General features: G+C 41.1%; 1 protein-coding gene across 1 annotated transcript in view; it reads right to left on the bottom strand.

The window, feature by feature from the left end:
* The window catches only part of Pah (phenylalanine hydroxylase), a 62,071-nt gene extending 42,400 nt beyond the window's left edge, over positions 1-19,671 (bottom strand). The window contains exons 1-3 of the mRNA XM_031349947.1: positions 19,393-19,671; positions 13,071-13,178; positions 4,077-4,260 (exon numbers count right to left, since the gene is read on the bottom strand). Coding sequence (XP_031205807.1) covers positions 4,077-4,260; positions 13,071-13,178; positions 19,393-19,452 — 352 coding nt within the window. The 5' untranslated portion in view covers positions 19,453-19,671. The remainder of the gene's footprint in view (positions 1-4,076; positions 4,261-13,070; positions 13,179-19,392) is intronic.
* Positions 19,672-20,139: the final 468 nt, after the last annotated feature.

Below are 20,139 nucleotides of genomic sequence, written 5' to 3'. Positions count from 1 at the left end.
AGACCAGAGTGCAAAGTGGTTTAGCTTAATTGATCTGAGGGGTTCAGGTCTCTCACTTGAACCTGCTGTCAGACTTGCCCCTGAGATCTGAGCCCCTCATTAAAAAGAGCATTTTGTCCTGAGAAAGAATCAAAGGTTCGGATCTACTCCTAAGCTTTCTTCCTCTCCTCATTCCCCGAGTGAGGCTGACAGAGGAGCGACTATACAGAGCCATGCTTGCTTTTCTTTCAAAATCCCTACTTCCGGACCCAGACTCCTCTCCACAAATCTACTATTGGAGTCCTGAGGGCCAGTCTCTCTCAGCAGGCATCACCTCAGCATCTGCCACATCCCTAGCAGCTGTTGAGTCACAGATAAGTTCAGTCTAGGTGGGAATAGCCCTATGGGTGAGTGACCAGCTGCTCCAAAAAGTAGGGGTCACAAAACAGTAGGATCATAAAACACGTTTCAAATAGTACTGGCTACTTCTTCTTTGCTACATAAAATTGCCACCCCCATTTCACCTACATCCCCCCTACACACACACACTTTCTTCAAACATCCTGCCATCTGAGCAAGGAGGTGAGCAGCCCCCTAAGGCACTCAGCTTGCACAACTTTTAGTCTCTAAGAAACTTAGGCAGTGGTTGCAGGGTACCTCTGTAGCAAAACATTAGCTTTTTTTTTTTTTTTTTAACTTTCTCACTGCTACATCTTGAGAGTTACATGATACAACATTAGTCCCCTTCTAACAACAGTCCCTTTTCTGTGTCTACCTGGGTGTCTTGTGCCCTTTGCCAGACTGTGAGCTACTTAGGAACAAGCACTTGATTTATTAATTTTTCTCCAGCTCCTAACACAGTATCTGGCATAGATCAGTTGGTACCTAACATACTGTGGCTCATGACTATACAGACTTCACCCTGCCTTAAAGGCAAGTCACAACCTCTATTTGCACGATGCAAAATTTAGGAGTCAGTAGGGCCGCATGACATCCAAGATCATATTCCCACTTTTAAAATCTGTGAAGAACGTATTTGTACAAGCTGGATTGCTGGAACTCCAGTAGTTGTATCTTTTCTTATAACAGATAATAATGGCAAGAATATAGAACATTTAGGAAGCCCCTCGACAACCTTTGCTCTATTTCCAGGGCCTGCTGATGTGATTTCATTAGCCCCATAATGCCAGGAACTCTTGTTTCTTCTGCTGGATGCAGATTGAGATCGTCAGCCTCAGCAATTTGTCCAAAGTCACACCAACTGTGCTATGTTTTGACTTAAGAAACTGGGCTCTTAATTAGTTCTCTAGATCCTCTCCAAGAACCTCCTTTTGGAGCTTCCAGCTCAGGCTGCAGCCTTCCAGCTGGCCTACATACATCTTCCTAGCTCTCCAAGTGGCGCCTGCCTGCCTGCCTGCCTGCCTGTCAGTTGCTTTGATTTCTGATTCCAGAGCCCAGCTGGCCCAGACTCCACCTGCTCCAACCAGAGGCAGAGCTTGCCTCAGGACCCAACAGGCCCTTTCTTTGTCCAGAGGACCGGAAGTTCATGTTGGGAGCAGGTGGACTGAAAAACAGGAGAGAACAGCCATCAGCCTGGAAAGAAGATGGAGGAGGCAAAGAAGTCTGAATAAGAGGAATTACAAAGGTCCCTCCTGAGACCTGACCCTATATGACTACTCTGGCAAGGGCAATTCAGAGATGGGGCTTCTTGTCAGAGATGTATCTGAGAGGCTAGGATAGAGAAGACATCCTGAAGAGTCTTGGAACTGCCTTTCAGGAGATGTTTCTGTTGCCTGTTCTGCAAGAGGCATCTTGTCTTCTTTTAAAGAAGTTCTGCTTCTTAAGTGAAAATTTTATAAATTACTTTTCACTAGCACGTAAGAACTGTACCGATTCTGTGTCAAGCTTAAGGATACCTTAACAAAGAGAGGAAGGAGTGGGTGGAGAATTCGTAATATTTTCATACATATGTAAACTATATAATGTTCAGACTGGAGTAATCCTACTTATCCTCCTCAAGCATTGATCACTTGGTCAAATGTTTAAAAATGTTTCTCCTATTCTTTACTTTAAAGACTAGAGCACATTATTGGTACATGGAACCATCCTTCTTTCTATACAGCAGAACACCAGGACTTGTTTCTTATATCTTACTAATGCTTAGTATCTGTACCTGTAGACTAATCCAGCCACAGTGTGTTCTTGACACAGAGCACCTGGTGTTTGGGAAAGCTACTTTAGATTCTGAGGTAGAAAAAAGAGTTCATTGAAATTGGGTTCATCGTAACAAGCATGCTCTTAAGTATCCCCCAAACTGCACTGAAAACATGCCCACACAAAAACCTATACAGGAATGTTTATGATAATGTTTGTTCATAATAATCCCAAATTGGAGTCAACCAAGATGTCATTAAAACAGGTGGATAGGCAATCTGGGGTTATTAAGTTAATACATTGAAATATTACTCAAGAGTAAAAGTGAACTGATATATAAAGTCAAAATGATATATAAAATCTAAAATGTTGCTTCTGGAAAAGGCAAAACTACAAGACTGTAAATAAGAGAAAGGAGGTATGAGGGAGGGGTGGACAGCCCAGGCAGTTTTAAGACACTGGCACTATATTGTATGTCATGGTGGTAGCAGACACAGAGCACCATACATTGTTAAAACAAATAAAACTCGACAACACAAAGCAGGTTTCGAATGTGGACCTTACTTCCTAAAAATAAGTCACTACCGGCCCATCAATTATTTTTTTTTAAAATGTTCTGTATTAATGCAGATTGGTAACAAAGAAAATACAATAGAGAAAAATTCTCTGTACATTTTTTCACTTTTCTCTAAAATTAAAAGTGAATTCTATTTAAAATAGTTCATATGAATACACCTTTCATCCTAAAATAAAAAGCAATCAAGCATCTTGCTTGTCCATATTCTTTGTAGGCTACACCTAAGTGTAACAACCTCATATTGCCATTGAGTCAGTCCCTACAATATGCTAGACATGAAGCCAGGATGCATATGTGCTATGATCTTATTCATAACAAAAGCTCTAGGAAAGCACAAAGAACGGGATTTCAAAGTCAGAAACTGAAGGAATGACTTGACCCAAACTGATCCAGCTCCAAGTCTATACCTATAGTTTAGCTCCAAGTCGTACCTATAAGTCTTACTGTAAGTGGAATGTGAAACACTTTTTTAATACAGTGCCTATATTAGTTGTTCAATCCTCAATGGTTACTATGTGCCACATATTATAGATGTGAGTAAAAGAGATAAGTGATCCAGCGGAAGAGCAAGATATATGGACAGAAGGTGACAATGAAATTTTGGCATGTTATAAGAATTCAGGGAAAGCTCTTTGATTGAGGTAGAGATAATAGAGCATCTTGTTTTCAATTTACATTCATCTAGAAACCACACTGAATATGATGGTTAATTATCAACTTCACTCACTTGGGAAAGAGTCTCACTGATGAATTGTCTAGATCAGGTTGGCCAGTGTCTTTGGGGGAGAGATTGTTCTAGTTTTGTTAACTGATGTGGAGAAACCCATCCTAAAAGTGGGTGGCATCATCCCCTAGGTTTGGATCCTGGTTTGTATAAGAGTTGATAAAGTGAGCTAATCACTAGGCATACGTGCACTTATTTTCTCTCTGTTCTTGACTGCACACTATGTAACTAATTGCTTCGTGCTTCTGTCACCTTAACTTCCTCCACAATGTTGGACAGTTACCTGGAACAATAAGGTAAAATAAATATTTTCTCCACGAGATGTTTTTAGTCACTGTATTTCATCTTAGCACCAGCAAAAGGATCAGAAGTTCAAGAGAGACCTCAGTTACTTAATGAGTTTGAGATCACTCTGGGTTACACAATATCTTGCCTCTTTAACATATTCAGTGAGCTTAAGAAACAGCTACACTGAGGAAGGGGGAAAGAGGTAACCTTATGTACCTATGATATGCTAAGCTTTTGTCTGGGTCCTCATCTTAGGCCCTCTCCATTATGCCCACGTTGAAGTTGTCATGAATGCTATTATTAAATGAAGACAGTGTGGTATTGTTTAGGTCACGAGATTCTTCAGACTCTCACCTGTGTTCTTTTCCTTATCTCGGGAAAGCTCATGGACAGTGGCACCAATGTCATTCCTCAGGCTCTTGATGATGCTGCCCAGGACAGGCTTGCTACGTTTGTCTAGATAGGTGAAAAACTCATACTCGTCTTTGTTTAAACGAGAAGGTCTGGATTCAATGTGTGTCAGGTTGATATCATTCTCCTAAAAGAGAAAATTAGATGTGAGGGACTGGTAGTCATTAGTACCACAGTCCAAATAGAGAGTCAGAACATAAGACAGCCAACCAGAGCTGAGGAGCAGGGTCTAAAAAAACAAACATGAGTAGAAGGAAGCCCTTAAATATTTAGATGCTGTTTTACTTTCTGCAAAACTAAGCTCCAAATGACAAGAGATAAGAGGGATGAGTCAAGTGCCTCCAAACTTAATCACATGGAAATCTAATAACAGCCTAGAGTTGCCTGTGTAAGGCTTGGGTTTGGATCAAATGTCTAAGACAATAGTTGTAAAGATACAGCATGGGAAAACCTTCCTTCTACCCAATGAAATGCCATAGAAGCTCAATAAATAATATAGACACAACATTGTTTTGCTTGAATATGATTCCCAGGGCACAAGCTCTGCATTCATAAGCTTGACCTATATCATCTATGAAATATTAGACATTTTATTTTCATGCTTCTAGATCCCTCAGTTTCCCCATCTACACATGGGTGGTCTCGTTAATACCTGTTCCAAGAGCTTTTGGGGGGTCCTGGACAAATTAACACATACATACACTCTGATGGGTGCAACATAATGCATAGAACTACTATTAATATTATCTTTGTTATATAACTATATAAGATATATTATTTGTATTATATATAAAAATACATGTACACATACATATGTAACCTATATAAATATATATGTAATATTCCCTAAATGTCAATCATTCTAAAGATGAACAAAACAGATCTAGATTTTTTTCTATTTAAAGTTTACATTTAAGTTGAGGTAATAAAGACAGCAGCTGTAAAAGGCAATTACTTAAGTTATGTATTATTTCATAGTGACAGGGGATAAAAATAAGTACAAGACAGGACAGATGAAATGGATGAGCTGTACTGGGGTAGTATTAGGATACAGTCTAGTATTTAAGAGGATCTCCACATGTGGTCTCCTTAAAAAAAAAACCAATCATATGCACATCCTAAAGGAGTTAATAGACATAGAGACTCCATGGGGATGGTGGGTGGGATTGGCCTAGAAGAAGTAATAAAAGAAGTCTGATAAGTCAGAATAGCCACAAAGGTGAAAGACAGCTAGGCAAATTATTTGAATGAGTCTGGCCTTGATTCTGAAATTTATAGGAGTCTTTATGAAGTTTTGAGCAGACAGACAACCCGATCTCACTGTATTAGCATGATCAATTTGTCATCCATATTGAGACTAATTCTTGTAGACCTGACAGAACCACTAAGTCCTGTCGTCGAGAATTTGCTTCTGAAGTTCCCTATGATGGTGGGGGTAACTATGGAACCAAGTGTGACAGTGTCAGGAAGAGTCACATACTGATACTTCATGTAATGACCTCAAAGATCAAAACTACAAGGACTATAAGATGAATTTGTAGATAACAAAATTAAAAGGGGGTCAGTAGGTCCTGTTTCATCCTCTTTTTTTTTTTTTTAAACACTGTGCAACTGAGTAAGAACTCAGAATTCCTAAGAAGGAACAAGCACACACACAAAAATCTCCCTAAGAGTTTCTTCTTTGAATAAAATACTATAGCAAGGCTAGAGAGATGAACAAATACTTCTTACATGACATCAGTCATACCTAGCATATCTGTGGATCTGAGAGATAAAAACAAGTCATCAGACTTGGCAGAAAATGCCTTTACCCGCAGACTCAATCTGCCAGCCAATCATTTGGCTTATGGTTTCTCAGCACTTGCTAGAGTACATTATCTGGATGTGCCTTGATTTCTATAAACAGTGTTTTAGTGACTGGCAAGCGAGTTGCCTCATATGTTTTGCCACTAGAAACAATGGCTGGCATTGTCTGCATGCTTGTCCCTGATTATCTAGCTGACTTGCCCCATTAAATGGCTTGGGGCCTCCCTTAAAGTTTCTGTATCTTACCCCACTGCTCTCAAAGGGGCTACATCATCTGTTCTACCCTCCATGAGAGAACCTATATTCTTCACCAGTACCAACTCTCAGGATTCCCAATGTTGTTTGTCTTCTTAACCTGATATATAAAAATAGTTAATAATTAATTATTGAACCTCTTATTCAATTGCTGATAAGAATAAACATCTTTACCTGTCATTATTATTATTAGCAATTTTTCCCTTTTTGTGATCTACTTCTAATATTGGTGAGTCTTTCAAAATTTAGGTACTTATTGATTCAGAGGCAGAAATTGACTAAAAAGCAAATGTTGGACTTTGCGAACTCTAAGAAAACACACTGAACTCCAACATAAAGAAGTCAGCTTGCAGTCATTATGCAATTTTCCAAACAGAGAAGCTTGCCTGACAAATCAAAATACTTGTTTCCATAGTCACATTAAAGAGTTGTGATCTGCTTTATAAATGTCATAAAAAACACAAAAGCATGGGTTGCTTACTACAGCTTCTCAACTTCAATGTTTTTAGATGGTGATAGTTTAGCTCACATGGCTCCTAACACACTGTAGTGGTTTGAATCAGAACAGCCCCACAGACTCATATATTTGAATGTTTAGTTATCAGAGAATGGAGCTGTTTGAAAGGATTAGAAGGTTAAGGAGGTGAGGCCTTGTTGTAGTGGGTGTGGCTTTGTTGGAAGTAATATGTCACAGGATGTGGGCTTTGATGTTTCAAAAGCTGATATCAGGCCCAGGTTCTCCCTCTTGGCCTTCATTTCATGATGTGGCTCTCAGCTACTGATCCAGCATATGCTGCCATGTTCCCTGCCATGATGGTATTAGACTAAACCTCTGAAACTGTTTGCAAGCTTCTAACTAAATGCTTTCTTTTATGAGAGTTGAATTAATCATGGTGTCTCTTCACACCAAATAACAATGACTAACACACACACACACACACACACACACACACACACACACACACACACACACATATCTGCATATAGAATCACTTACGTGGGCTCCCAAATTTTAAAAATGCTTCACAACTCACATGCTGTTCACTAAGACTGATTCCACCAGTACAGCCATGCTAGTGTTCATTAAGTAGAAAACCAGGACACGTTGTGTAGTCATAACTAAACAAATACTAACATTCAAATGGACAAAACGTGTCCTGCAGATGCAATAACTTGAATAGATCTAAAACTTAAAAATGAAATTCACCCTTTTTGTGGTTAAAGCAGTATATGCCCAGTTATAAGCGATAAGATGCTGAGGAGAACATATGTCACTACAATAGTGATAGCTCCTCCTCTCAAATGCCACCCATGAAGGTCATTTACAGGCCCTTCTCTTTGGTCTTTGAGAAAATTAAGGAAGAGAAACAATAAAATCATAGATGAGAAAGCTTTGCTGTGAAGAACAGAGGGAGAAAGCACATGTTTCACTGCAAAGTCATTGTTCTTTTGTAAACACTGCCCTCTCTTTCAGGGATACAGTAAGCTCTTATCTTAAAATGTTGACTATTTCCATCATCATTAATATGACATCAAACACAAAAGAACCAGAATCTCTGGGTACAGGAACAGAATAATGAACCTGACACATGCTCTCTTTCTGCCAATTCTTTTCTGTGTCCCCTGAGGCCCCAGCTTTCCTTAAATGATTCTGTACATGCGTTTATGAGTGTGGGTCTTAGTCAGTTGTATTACTACGAAGAGACATGGTCAATACCACTCTTATGAAAGAAAGCATTTAAACTAGAAGCTTGCTTACAGTTTCAGAGGTTTAGTCTAATACTATCATAGCAGGAAGCATGACCGTATATGCTGGGACAGTAGCTGAGAGCTATATCCTGATCTGCAGACAGAGAGAACCCAGGCCTGGTGTGAGAAACATCAAAGCCCCAAGCATGACAGAGAAATCCTGCAGAGGGAGGGCCAGAGAGACAACAGGAACTCTGAAGCTTCTATCAGCAAACAGAGGTCATTTCCTAAGCAGAGCAAAAAGCAAGGTCATGTTTCTTGGCTTAGGAAGAAAGAGAATTTGTGAACCTTCCCTGGGGTCACATCCCCTCCCCTATTTACTTCTGTTGAAATTTAAAAGACAGCCAAGGTCTGTGTTGTATAGAGCAAAGTGGGGAGGATCTGGGAGGCATAAGGGATGGGGAAACATGATCAAAATATACTGCATGATAAAAGTTAATAAATAATGGCAAGAAAGTTTGTGTATATGGCCAAAACAAAACAAAACAAAACAAACAAAAAACAGAGAAAGGAATATAGCAAAGCCAAGAGCCAACGTGAGTTCATGTACTTGTCTAACCATTTGAGAAGGTACAAAGACAGAAGAGAGAAGGTGTGTATGTACACAGTGGAAGAAATGTCAGAAGGCAAACCACACTTTAGGGAACTTGACCATCCACCCATAAGACATCCCTGGAAGTAGCTACTTTCTCCAGAAGTGGTGGCACACTAGGGAGGTAGAGGCAGGAGGCCTCTGTATGAAGCCAACCTGCTCTACAGGAATCCCAGGACAGCTAAAGCTATCTAGTGAGGCACTATCCCAATAAAAAGCAAAAGGAGAAAAGGAAGGAAGAGAAGGTGGGGAAGGAGGAGGGGGGAAGAAGAGGCAGAAAGAAGGAGGAGGAAGAGGAAGAAGAGGAAAACGAAGAGGAGGAAGGAGAAGAAGAGGAAGAGGAGGAGGAAAAAGTGGAAGAAGAGAAGGAGTAAGAAGAGGAGAAAAGGGGGAAGAAGAGGAGGAGGAGGGGGGGAGCAGTACCAGCTCCTTGCTTTGGGAATAACCACAGAACAGTTCATGCCGCATTTGTTATAATACTGGAAATCTAACTTAGAAAAAAATTTCAAAAGTCTTTCACCAAATTTTATAAACTAACTAAGCACCCTCAACAGGGGAATGGTTAAATGGATTATAGCACAATCATCCAATGAATTCCTATAAAGCAAGTAACAACAGGTTTCATAATGCATGATATCAATGAAAACTCCATTTTTATTGCCTGTTAACAAGGAGTCTAGGTACTATAGCCACCGAGGAGGGTTGACTAGCTCACTTCAGTGACTCCATTGTCTGTATAGGAGCTAACAACAGAATCTACATCCAACAGTGGAGGAATGTCAGGAGAATATTCCCTGGACAAAGGAGGGGCACAGAAAATCTGTATAACAAATGTAGACAGTTTCCTTTCAATTGTTTCTAAAAGTTTAATCATATCCATGAAAGTGGAGTATAAATTCAGAACCAATATCCAGCTGTGCCTCTCCAGGTATGGTAACCTGCTTATCCTGAAGCGCTTGTGATGCCACCAATTAAAGAGTCTAGTTGAATCTGCTGGAGAGTGACAGAGATGGCCTCAGGACTCAGGGTTTTGTGGATCTGTTTCTTTGCTTATTCCCAGCCATTGGATCCCCTTGCCCCTACCTGGACTGCCTGGTTGGGCCTCAGTGGGAGAGGATGTGCCAAGTCCTACTGAGACTTGATGTCGGGTGGAGTGGTACCCAAGGAGGAACTCCCTATCTCTGAGGAGAATGGGAGGGGTTAATGAGGGGAAGGGATTTGTAAAAGTGGGAATGAGAAGAGAAGAGGGAGGGGGGCTGTGATCATGATGCAAAGTGAATAAAAATAAATTACTGGAAAAACAAAACAAAAAACAAGTAAATATGGGTTACATTGGTATGCATTCTGATGTAGTTACTAGCTGAGGTCTATAAGGCCAAGAACAGGCAAAGTGGTTCCTTTATGGGGTAGTGGTGATGAAGTTGAATGGAAGGTACAAGATCCTGACTAATCCAAGAAGAGTCTACCCACGTACTACAGACCTTTCTTTCTCTGAGAGGCTAGCTTGCCTTAGTATGTCCTACTAGGAGCCAAGTCAAGAAAGTGTTCACGTGCATCAGGGACGCAGGTGGTCTAGTCTGATCCTTGGCATCCTAGTCTAGAGACTTCACATCACTGTGAGTCTCTCCTTAGTCCTCTGAGTATTTAGTAGAAGTTGGCTAAGTATCCAGTTGTATGACTGCCATGTTACAGGTATTGAGGGTTGGGACTGCTCATTAAGCTTAGAGCCATTGTAAGGCTATTTAATAAGAGAGTTGCAGGAGATAAGTGACTACCCCTATATGAAATGCTTTTCCCTCTCAGGCCAATATTGAGAATACAGACTTTTACTTTCTGTCTCTATTAAGAAAAGAGAAGTATAGCACAGTTTTTACTCTGATGTTGTCCTTTGGGGATCTAATTTAACAGAAGTGATACCTGAAAGGAATGCCTCCCATAGCCCTCCATATTAAAGATATCACTTGTAAATGATATAAAGTATATTCCCCATATTCCTACTTATTGTGGTCTTGTCTCTGACACTAACAAACTATCTAGAAGTCTCCTTCCATAGACAACCTCAGATAGGTAAGTATGGGAATACCAAGTCTTTTCCTTTCAAATCAAATAAACCTCATTCTGCCACTATTTTTTCTATATCCAAGGATTTAAGAGTTCTTTAGGCTACAGTACACAGAAATAATTTTTGATAAAGTGTTTATTGAGATCTTACTCAATAAACTGTTTTCACAAATTATTTGGTTTGATTTGTGTGGAAAAACTATATAATAGGCTTATCATGACCTTCACTTTGAAACAACCAAGAAACTAAGCCAACAGCGTAAAAAGCTTTCTTCTGCCCATTTTGATTACAGGTGGACCAACAGAGTTCTGGTTCTAACCAGTAAACTCTTCACTTTGGTTCTATTCTTCAGTGTCACAAAGTCAGGCTGCTGAACGGCAGTTTTTCCAAACTGAAATATTCTATCTAAGAGGGAACAGGAGGCTCCAGAAACTATAGAGGTAAACAAAGAGTCACGGGACCTGGAAAGTGAAAACTCAGAAGAATCTCAAAGGCCCTCCTCAGGTTTATAGCATCAACTGTGCTGGGAAAGTGCTCTGACCTGCTGAGTTGCAAAAAGACTGGTATCCTGCACCAGTGAATTGCCAGCAAGTTTTGCAGAGAGCTCCAGGAATGTAGGTTTTGGGAGCTGTCACTCATATGGGGTCACACAGGTCAGTGATGTGGCCGCTTGACTGCTTTTTTAAAAATCATTCCCACTTTCCTGCTCCTGTAACTAACACCTCACCTATACTTGTTATAGTGACCCTAACAAAAATTCCTTTGTTGCAATCATTACCTTGGTCTGTATGGGCTAAGAGGACTGTGTCCTCCAAGTCTATGGAGGACATGAAGTATTACTTGACTCTTTCTTTTTTTAAAAAAAAAAAAAAATATTTATTTTATGCATGTGTGAGTACACTATCACTGTCTTCAGACACACCAGAAGAGGGCATTGGATCCCACTTCAGATGGTTGGGAGCCACCATGTGGTTGCTGGGAATTGAACTCATAACTTCTGGAAGAGCAGTTGGTGCTCTTAACCGCTGAGCCATCTCTCCAGGACTATCAGACTGTTAGTAAGGGTACAAAAACCGTGTCAGGATGGGGAGTTTCCATGATATCTGCTGAGGGTGTTTGGGGGGAAAAATCAATATACACTAATAACAACCTTCCACCAACTAATCCTCTGCAGGATGGGTACAGTGAGAGCTCCAAGGAATTGAGATCAAAGAATTCATGGAGAGTTCATTCATACATGCATGCATGAATGCACACATGCACACATACACAGACACACACACAGACACACACACACACACACACACACCCCTCAGGTGCACATCATCCACTTCTGCTGTGGTTTGTTTATTATATTGTCTTCAGTTATTAATATTTAATCTATAACTAACTCAGTCCCAAGGGGCAACTGCTCAAGAACATGTGACTCCCTGATACAAAGGCTAAGTAGGTGCATTGGAGTATTTTACAAAATTGTCCTTTTCAGGAGCAGTTTGTACCTCAGAAAACACCTTTTTTAAATCTCCCCCACTGCCTCTGCTTGCTATTGGGCATTCATTTACCCACAACTACCAACACTACTTTAGAAAATCAGGTTTTAAATTTTAAATACACTCCATTTTCTAGAGGAGTTTTTGATGTCCAAAATGGAGTCATAGAGCTGAAGGTGTCTCTCAACATTATAGCACTTGCCTGCCCTGTGAAATACTCTGGATTTTATACACAGTACCACCAAGCCACTGTTATTGATATTATGTTAATTATATCTAATGTCATCTAATGATGGCTGATCTTCATTATCAGTTTGATTGTGTTTACAATTGCCTAGAAACCAAACATCTGGGTGTGTTTGTGAAGGTATGTCTGCAAGTCATAGACTTTGGGGGGGGGTAGGAACCTACTACTTTTATTCAGGTAAATTGACATAATATTAAACCAATACCTAATAACTTATCACTATAATGGCTACAGATCAGTGTATCTCTCAACTCTCATCAGAAAAACTTCTGTTTGTGGTAGATGGTGGTCAAGTTTGGGAGAAAAGGGGACTAGAATGCTCAACCTTAAATGAGTCATATGTATCATATCCCTCCTTCCAAGGCTCCAGAGTTATTGCAGAAGAACTGGGACAATTGTAAGAGCCAAAAGATGGATGTCTAAAGCAGAACAGTATTTTCCAGTCCTAGCAGTGCAATTATGCATATGAACTCAAAACAGTTGTGGTAGCAGGCACAAGACCCGTGCAAGCTCAAGCCAGACAAAACAACACCATAGAAAGTGGAGGTAGACCAGAAATCCTTAGCTGAGGCACTATTGTCATATGGTTGCTGGTAGAAGAGGAGAGTTTGGTTTTTTTTTAAGGGTGTGGTCCTGGTAAGTCAACAAAGTTGGCTGTTAAGGGTAAAGAACAGGAAATAGATCAAGCAGAAATCAGAGGAAGGCTGAATGTGATCAAACTATATTACATACTTACCTCAAATAAGCGCAGGACCTTGGCCAGTGCACCAACTTCCTCTTTGAGTGAGAATATCAGAGATATAGCACCGCTTTGATTGGAGTTGTCTTCAATGTAACTTGTTTCCTACATAATTAGATCACTTTGTTAAAATGTTTTTCACAGCTTAGCAATTATTCCCTTGAAACCTTTCAAGAAGAGGTGAGCATAACCTTTTTCTGCTTGTTAAGCTTTGAAATACAGTGAACAACATGTATCTTACACAGAAGGCAGTGCGATCAGAAAAAGGTAAGTTGAAGACAATGAGAGGATGAGTCACTTTGAGTTGGCTTTCAATTTCTAGAACCTTAAATTATGCATTGATGTCACTAGTCACTGACAAAAATCAACATTTTTTGAGGGCCCCAATACCAGACCCTATCCAGTATCTGAAAGGTTATAAATCTGAATTATGGTAAATGTGCCCATCCTTTCAGTGCTAACATTCTGACCATCAGACACATGTACAAGAAGCCAGGAGATTCTTAGAGGAAGAGCAAGTGATGCAAAATAATCTCCTTAAAAAGACATTGGGAAACAAAATATAAAAAGCATTAAAAATGGAACATTTAATAGGCTGTGGATCCAAGACCTGGGTGCTATCCTCTCTCATCCATTTACCACCTGAACTGTTCTGAACAGATCACTTGAGTCATGTCCTCAATACTTCATTTATCTCATTACCTCAAAATAATAGTAAGAATTAGCCCTGGCCAAATAATATCCAAGGGTTGGAAAGAAACAAAATACAAGTTTAAATAGATTAGGGTTATTTGTAAAATGATAAAACTATTATTGCACATGTTAATGGCCTTTTGTGTTTTGGCAAGAAGCATCAAGTTGTCCCATGTGCAGCAATAGGTGATAGCTCATGGCTGAAATGAGTCACAAGAACACATAGATACTAAGCTATCAGGCAATGGGTGCCTTCAATAAGGGAACAAACTAAGCCAGAATATGTGTGGTCATTCCAGGGTTTGCCAAGACATTTTCTTAAGTTTTAAAATAATACACAACATTCTGTATGTACCCACCAATGCACAGCATGTTCCCAAAAAGGAGTAGAAAATGTGAAGATCAATTACTTTCTTGTAAGCAAGTTAGTTTAAGTTAGTGGTGTGGATGTTCCATCATCTCAGGAACAGGAGGCAATGGTAGGAAGATTCTAGTCAGAGACACAGAATAATAAGCTTGAGAACACTGAAGACTCTTAGGACAAAAATATTTAAGTTCAGAAAATTCATATTTTCCACCCAGAACCTTATACAATGAATCTGGAAATACCAAATTTATCAGCAAGTTAGAATTATAGGAAGCTTCAAAACAAATTAGAGATTTGTCCTTACCTGGACTATATTATCATCTATCTTCTAAAAATAGTAATGTGTAGGGGCTGAAGAGATGGCTCAATGATTAAGAGCCTTATTGCCCTTACAAAGGACCTTGGTACAATTCCTAATATCTACACAGTGGCTAACAACCATCACTAACTACAGTTCCAGGGATCTAGAGGATCTAGAACCTCCATTGACCTCTATGGGCTCCTGCTTGCACACAGTCGGGCACATATATATACACATAAAGTAAATAAATATTTTTAAAGAAAAATACTACATTACTTTTAAAAAAGATTTTAATTTTATTCAAGGTCCTCACTTGATTTGGACAATCTCATTTAACTTTGAAAACAGTTGAGGAAAATGGGTTTTATTGGGCACCAAGCCCCCTCTTCCATTGATGGCAAGATTCAGGCTTAGAGAAGCTAAGGAACTGGGCTTTAGAGAGAACTCACATGGAGACCTCACAGCCAACAGTTGGACTGAGCACAGGGTCCCCAATAGAGGAGTTAGAGAAAGGACTGAAGGAGCTAAAGGGGTTTGCAACCAATAGGAAGAACAACAATATCAACTAACCAGATGCCTCAGAGCTTCCGGGAACTAAACCACCAACCAAAGAGTACCCATGGCTCCAGCCACTTATGTAACACAGGATGACCTTGTAGGACATCAATGGGAGGAGAAGCTCTTAGAGCAAGAAGACTCAATGCCCCAGTGTAGGGGAATGGGAAGGTGGAGAGGCGAGAGTGGGTGGATGGGTGGGTGAGCACTTTCATAGAAGCAGGGTGAGGGAGGATGGGATAGAGGGTTTCCTGAGGGAAAAGCAGGAAAGGGGATAACATTTGAAATGCAAATAAATGAAATATCTAATAAAAAAAAGAGATAACTCAGACATGTGATTTTTAATCCCAAGATTGGGGAGATGGAGCCAGATGGATGGATCCCTGGAGCTTCCTGGACATCCAGGTTAGCTGTGTGGCAAGTTCCAGGCCACTGAGACACCTGTCTCAATAAATAAGATAGAAGGTGCCAAAGAAATGAAGCTCAAAGTTGTCTTCTAGCTCAGATATATTTATACAACTGCATACACATGAATTCTCTCTCTCTCTCTCTCTCTCTCTCTCTCTCTCTCTCTCTCTCTCTCTCTCTCTCTCTCTCTCTCTCTCTGTCTCCTGCAACTGGCCCTCAATTCCACAATTAGTATTGAAGTTAGTGTTTTACTGGCTCTGTAGACTAAGCATGCTATCCATAAGCCATGGCCTGCTTTGGTACTGCCTCCCTCTCTTCTACAGCCTGCCAGACATGTGCAGATAAGTCTGATTTCGGTCTATTTGTTGCAGCAGAGAATACTGAGCTCTCAGTCCTTTCTGGTTTCCTTGAAACAACAAAGGAATTCCCTGTTTCTAGTTCACTATTGTCTTGTAGACCTTCAAGAAAAAGGAGGCATTCTTGGAACATGTCAACACATGCCACCTCAGACTAGGGCAAGTCAGAGTTGAAGATTCTTGTAATAGAAACCCAGTGGGCTCCTCCACCACTCCCTTCCTGTGTGTCCAGCAATCACCCTGTCCAGTGTCATCTTCTCCAGAAATGATTCTTAAGAGCCAGGTCCTGTTCTGTTGTTCCCACTGCCATTACATGCATCTAGCTCTGGGTGCTCCACAATGATCCTGTCCTAACAGGGTTTTTCCCATGTCTTTCATCATCCAAATCACCATTAACAAATTTTAACCATGGAAAATTTCAAAACCACTGATAATAAATAGGTACATAAATTGTACCTTTTCCCACAGCTGCCTGCAAATTCACATTTATGATGTAACATGGCTCTACATTGCTGTTATTAGTGACACTGCCCTAGTCTGCCCCTGAGTGGACATCCATTTATTTCCAGGAACCAAACCATGTCATTTCACTCTCAATACAAGTTGTCTTTGGCAGCAGCTACCACTCTTTTCATAATTTACCTGGAACAGACCATTCAGTCCTCACAAAAGCTGTGAGAGATGGGGGCAGGTGCTGATGTTTTGAGAATGAAGACACAGAGTCAACAAAGTCAATTGATTTGTCCTAGGCAATCCAGCTAATGCATAACAAAGCCTGGGCTTGAACTCATGTTCAGCTTTCTCAACGCCATTACTCTGCTTCCCAGTCACACACTTGATGGACATAACAGCTCCTTCTTTTCAAAGCATGGAGGACTTTACATGATAGCTCAGGGAAGTTTGTGAGGTGCTGTAGACCTTGGTGGATCTGAATTCAAGGTTTACCTAGTCAATCTTGAGCCCTTGAGCAAATCTCTTTCATAGTGTATTTTTGTTGGCTTGGAAGCCATACCTTATTTGATTCTAACAGGCATGTGGATTGGCAGACAAGCAAAAGTATCTCCAAAATGTTCTAGGAAGGAATTACACAGAGAAAAGAATGAGGAATCAGAGAGTAAAGAACTTTGATCACTGAGCAATGCATTCAGCAATACTCCAGCACTGACTGTTCTCTTCAGATATGAGTGAGTGCAAATGCCTTCTGTTATCTCCGTTATCTCTGGAAATAATCATATATCACATTTACAAGCAATATGCTTTGTTGAGAGTGGTTTAGGGTCAATATTGGTGATCTGAGGCTTACAGAAGACAGGCATATTTGCATGTGTGGTCACGACCCCCTTATCTACATCTACACTGAAGAACTATTAAAAGCAAGATGCAAACATCCTAAGCCATGAGTCTCTGTGTGGCAAGGTGCAGACATATGTGTCCACATCAGCATTTTCCCACAGGAGGCAATGTTCCAGTAATGCAATGTGTTTGCTTGGTTGTAGGAAGCAGATTAGATTTGAGCAGTGGCTGCCCTGTCTCTCCTGCTGATTAGCTATGAGCAACTCCCTGATCCCTCTCCTCTGCCTAAGTTTTCTTCACAACACTTGTCTCTATAAGAAGCTCTAGGATTCTTTTAGTCTGTTAGTTCCTTTATCATTTATCCCTGAACTAAAGTAGGTTTATACCTACTTTAGAAAAATACTACTGTGACTGGCATACACTCTATTGAGTGACTGAAGATGTTAAATCACTCACTCTCACAGACTGCTTATGCTTGTTAGGTAGGTATAGCTTTGACATATTATATGCTTTCAACAAATTGTGGCTCCTTCCTGCAACGTCCCTTTTATTAGAGCTAAATCAAATATGTACCATCTATCTGGGTTAGAAGTGTTAAAGGGATGTAAAGAGGCTTGGCAAGATAGCTCAGTAGATACAAGGACCTGCTTGTCAAGCCTGATGGCTTGAGTTCAATACCCAGGACCCACACTGTGAAAGATGAGAGGTAACTCTCCAAATTGTCTTCTGACTTCTGTACATTCCATGGCACATGCTCCACCTCCTCATACACATAAACATAATTGAAAATTTTAAGAGCACATACCTTTGTCTCTTTTGCAGACTGACGGAGCTAGAAGACACCTTAACTACTAAGATATCCCAGCAACCCACTTCAGTTTTACAGCCAGGCAACCTCCTCATCCCAGTCAAGTGACTTTTCAGTCCTAAATAGGACAACCCTGGTGTCTTGACTGTGTGTGTGGCGGATCTCCCATGAGCAAGCTTTACCAAGCACAGCATCTGCCTTGCCGTCTGCCTTTCCTGCTCCTCGTGACTCATTCTGTTGAGCAAACTAACCAGTTTTGACCAAATGCATGTTGGCAGTTTCAAATTTCTAGAAAATGTAGTAAGAGACTTGTAGGCATTTTCCAGTTGCTTTCATCTTAATCCTAGAATACAGGGGTGTTCTTATTGTTTGAAGGAAAATGTGCTGCTTCTGATGCTGAGCAGATACCAGGACATGTTTGAACCCTCTTCGAGTGTTCCTTTTATTGCTAGGGACAATCTGTGGATTCACAAACACCTAAGTGTTTTACAAATAAAGCGGTATGCCCCTGCCCCTAACTTGCCAACCCCAGAATACTGGCTGAAGCTCCCCATATGGCCAAGGGGCTGTGCAATGAGCAATATAGGAGCTTAGAATAGGGGAGGGCCAGAATCTGTGGACTGACCTGCTTGCCCCTCATACCAACCTATACTCTGACTCCAGGAAGCCCTCAGCCCTCAGTCCTGTCAGAGGAAAGGCTGGAAAAGGCATCTCCCTATTCTAGGGCATGCAGCCAACTACAGATTTCTGCTGTCTATTTAATTATCCTGACTTTGACATCCACTCTCTCATAACGTCCTGAACTACTCAGCTCTCTAGGGACTGTGGCTTTCCCTAGGATTGTGTGCGGCAGCTGCCTGCACAGACACATTACCTCCAGGGTCTGAATCTCAGTGTACAAACCATGATTTCTAACCCGGGGAAAGTACAAATATCACAGTAAAGAACAAGTTCTGCAAGAGCTCCCTGGGGAGGACAAGCAAACGCTTGAGGGAATGGATTCCCTCCACCTCCAGCATAATCCCCAAGGTGTTTCAGGCTCTGGACTAACTCCTGTTCATTTACCTCACTATTTAATTTCTCCCTCCTTGGATCTGAGTAAGTCCCCCAAAATTCTCTTCACGCTACATCATCTCCTGAAAGTCAGAAGAGGACAGTTTCTTACAAGCTTGTCATTTCGATACCCAGAAGAAAGGATTAAGTAAATACCCCTGGAGAGATAGGGACTCCTACCCCAGATGATTAAGGGCCAGCCTTCCCACTCAGGGTACAGAAGGTAAAGCAGATATGCAGAGGGTACCAATGAGCCACCCAAAGACAGACAGATGTTGATAGCAGCTTAGATCCCCAACTTCTGTATCCTCAACTTGTTAAGGATAGTTTCATCGGTTGAAACTTCCTGGGCATTTCCCTCACCTCTAAAAAAAATTCATATTTTGTAGTAGCCTTAGGAAACTAGGAAATACCAGTATTTCTCAGACTGCTTTCACATCTGGGGAACCAATTCCTTCCTAGCAGTGGAACACCACTAGGCTTACCTGCCCGAAGTCTGAGAGTTTTCTGCTCAGGACTCCGTTCTCCAGAACAACAGCTGCCATCCTGCCTCTCAGAGAGGGAGGTGTCTAGCTTAGCAGCAGGTTTAGGAAAGGTTTGCCCTCAGGATGTGGGGCTGACGGTTTTATCCTGGCTCTCAGGACAGGAGAGGAAAGGTTTCAAAGGGTGTCTCCTACAAAATCACTCTTCAGTGGGTGTTGCTCTGACGTAGCAGTGGATGGACATGAACAGCCCAGGTCCAACTCTAGGTCACCAGTCCTGGATTGGCCTAAGGGGCAGGTTTTGTGGAAGGGGTGGCAGCCACAGCAGGAGTCATTTGGCGGAGTGCCCTGGACAAGAGTAGAAGGCAGAGAGCCCAGACCACCTACACCCTGAAGCGCAGACAGGCTTGGCAGTGCTGAGACACTGGAGTGCCTGGAGTATGGATTCTCTGCAACCAGCGAAAACCAGGAAGAAGAACAATGATAATTAAGGATAATAGTTAAGGATGATTGTTACCTGCAAGCACAGAAATAGAGCCAGGATCACAATTTAAAGGCTCTCCACTCTCAACTCATCTTTTATTAACCACCAAACAAGTCAATCTCCTATACTTTTCCTTAGGAAACCACACCAGATGAGCCTGTGAGGCTGAGCATGAGCAAAAGGCAGGAGGTATCTGGGCTGGAATCCAGCCAGTTCTCTAGGTACTTGTATGATGGCTGGGTCTCTGCAAAGAGGACAGAAGGGCC

The sequence above is a fragment of the Mastomys coucha genome, unplaced genomic scaffold, assembly GCF_008632895.1.
Source record: "Mastomys coucha isolate ucsf_1 unplaced genomic scaffold, UCSF_Mcou_1 pScaffold4, whole genome shotgun sequence".
Taxonomy (NCBI): Eukaryota; Metazoa; Chordata; class Mammalia; order Rodentia; family Muridae; genus Mastomys; species Mastomys coucha.
Note: the sequence above shows the minus strand (reverse complement) of the source record. Positions and strands in the feature narration are given on the sequence as shown.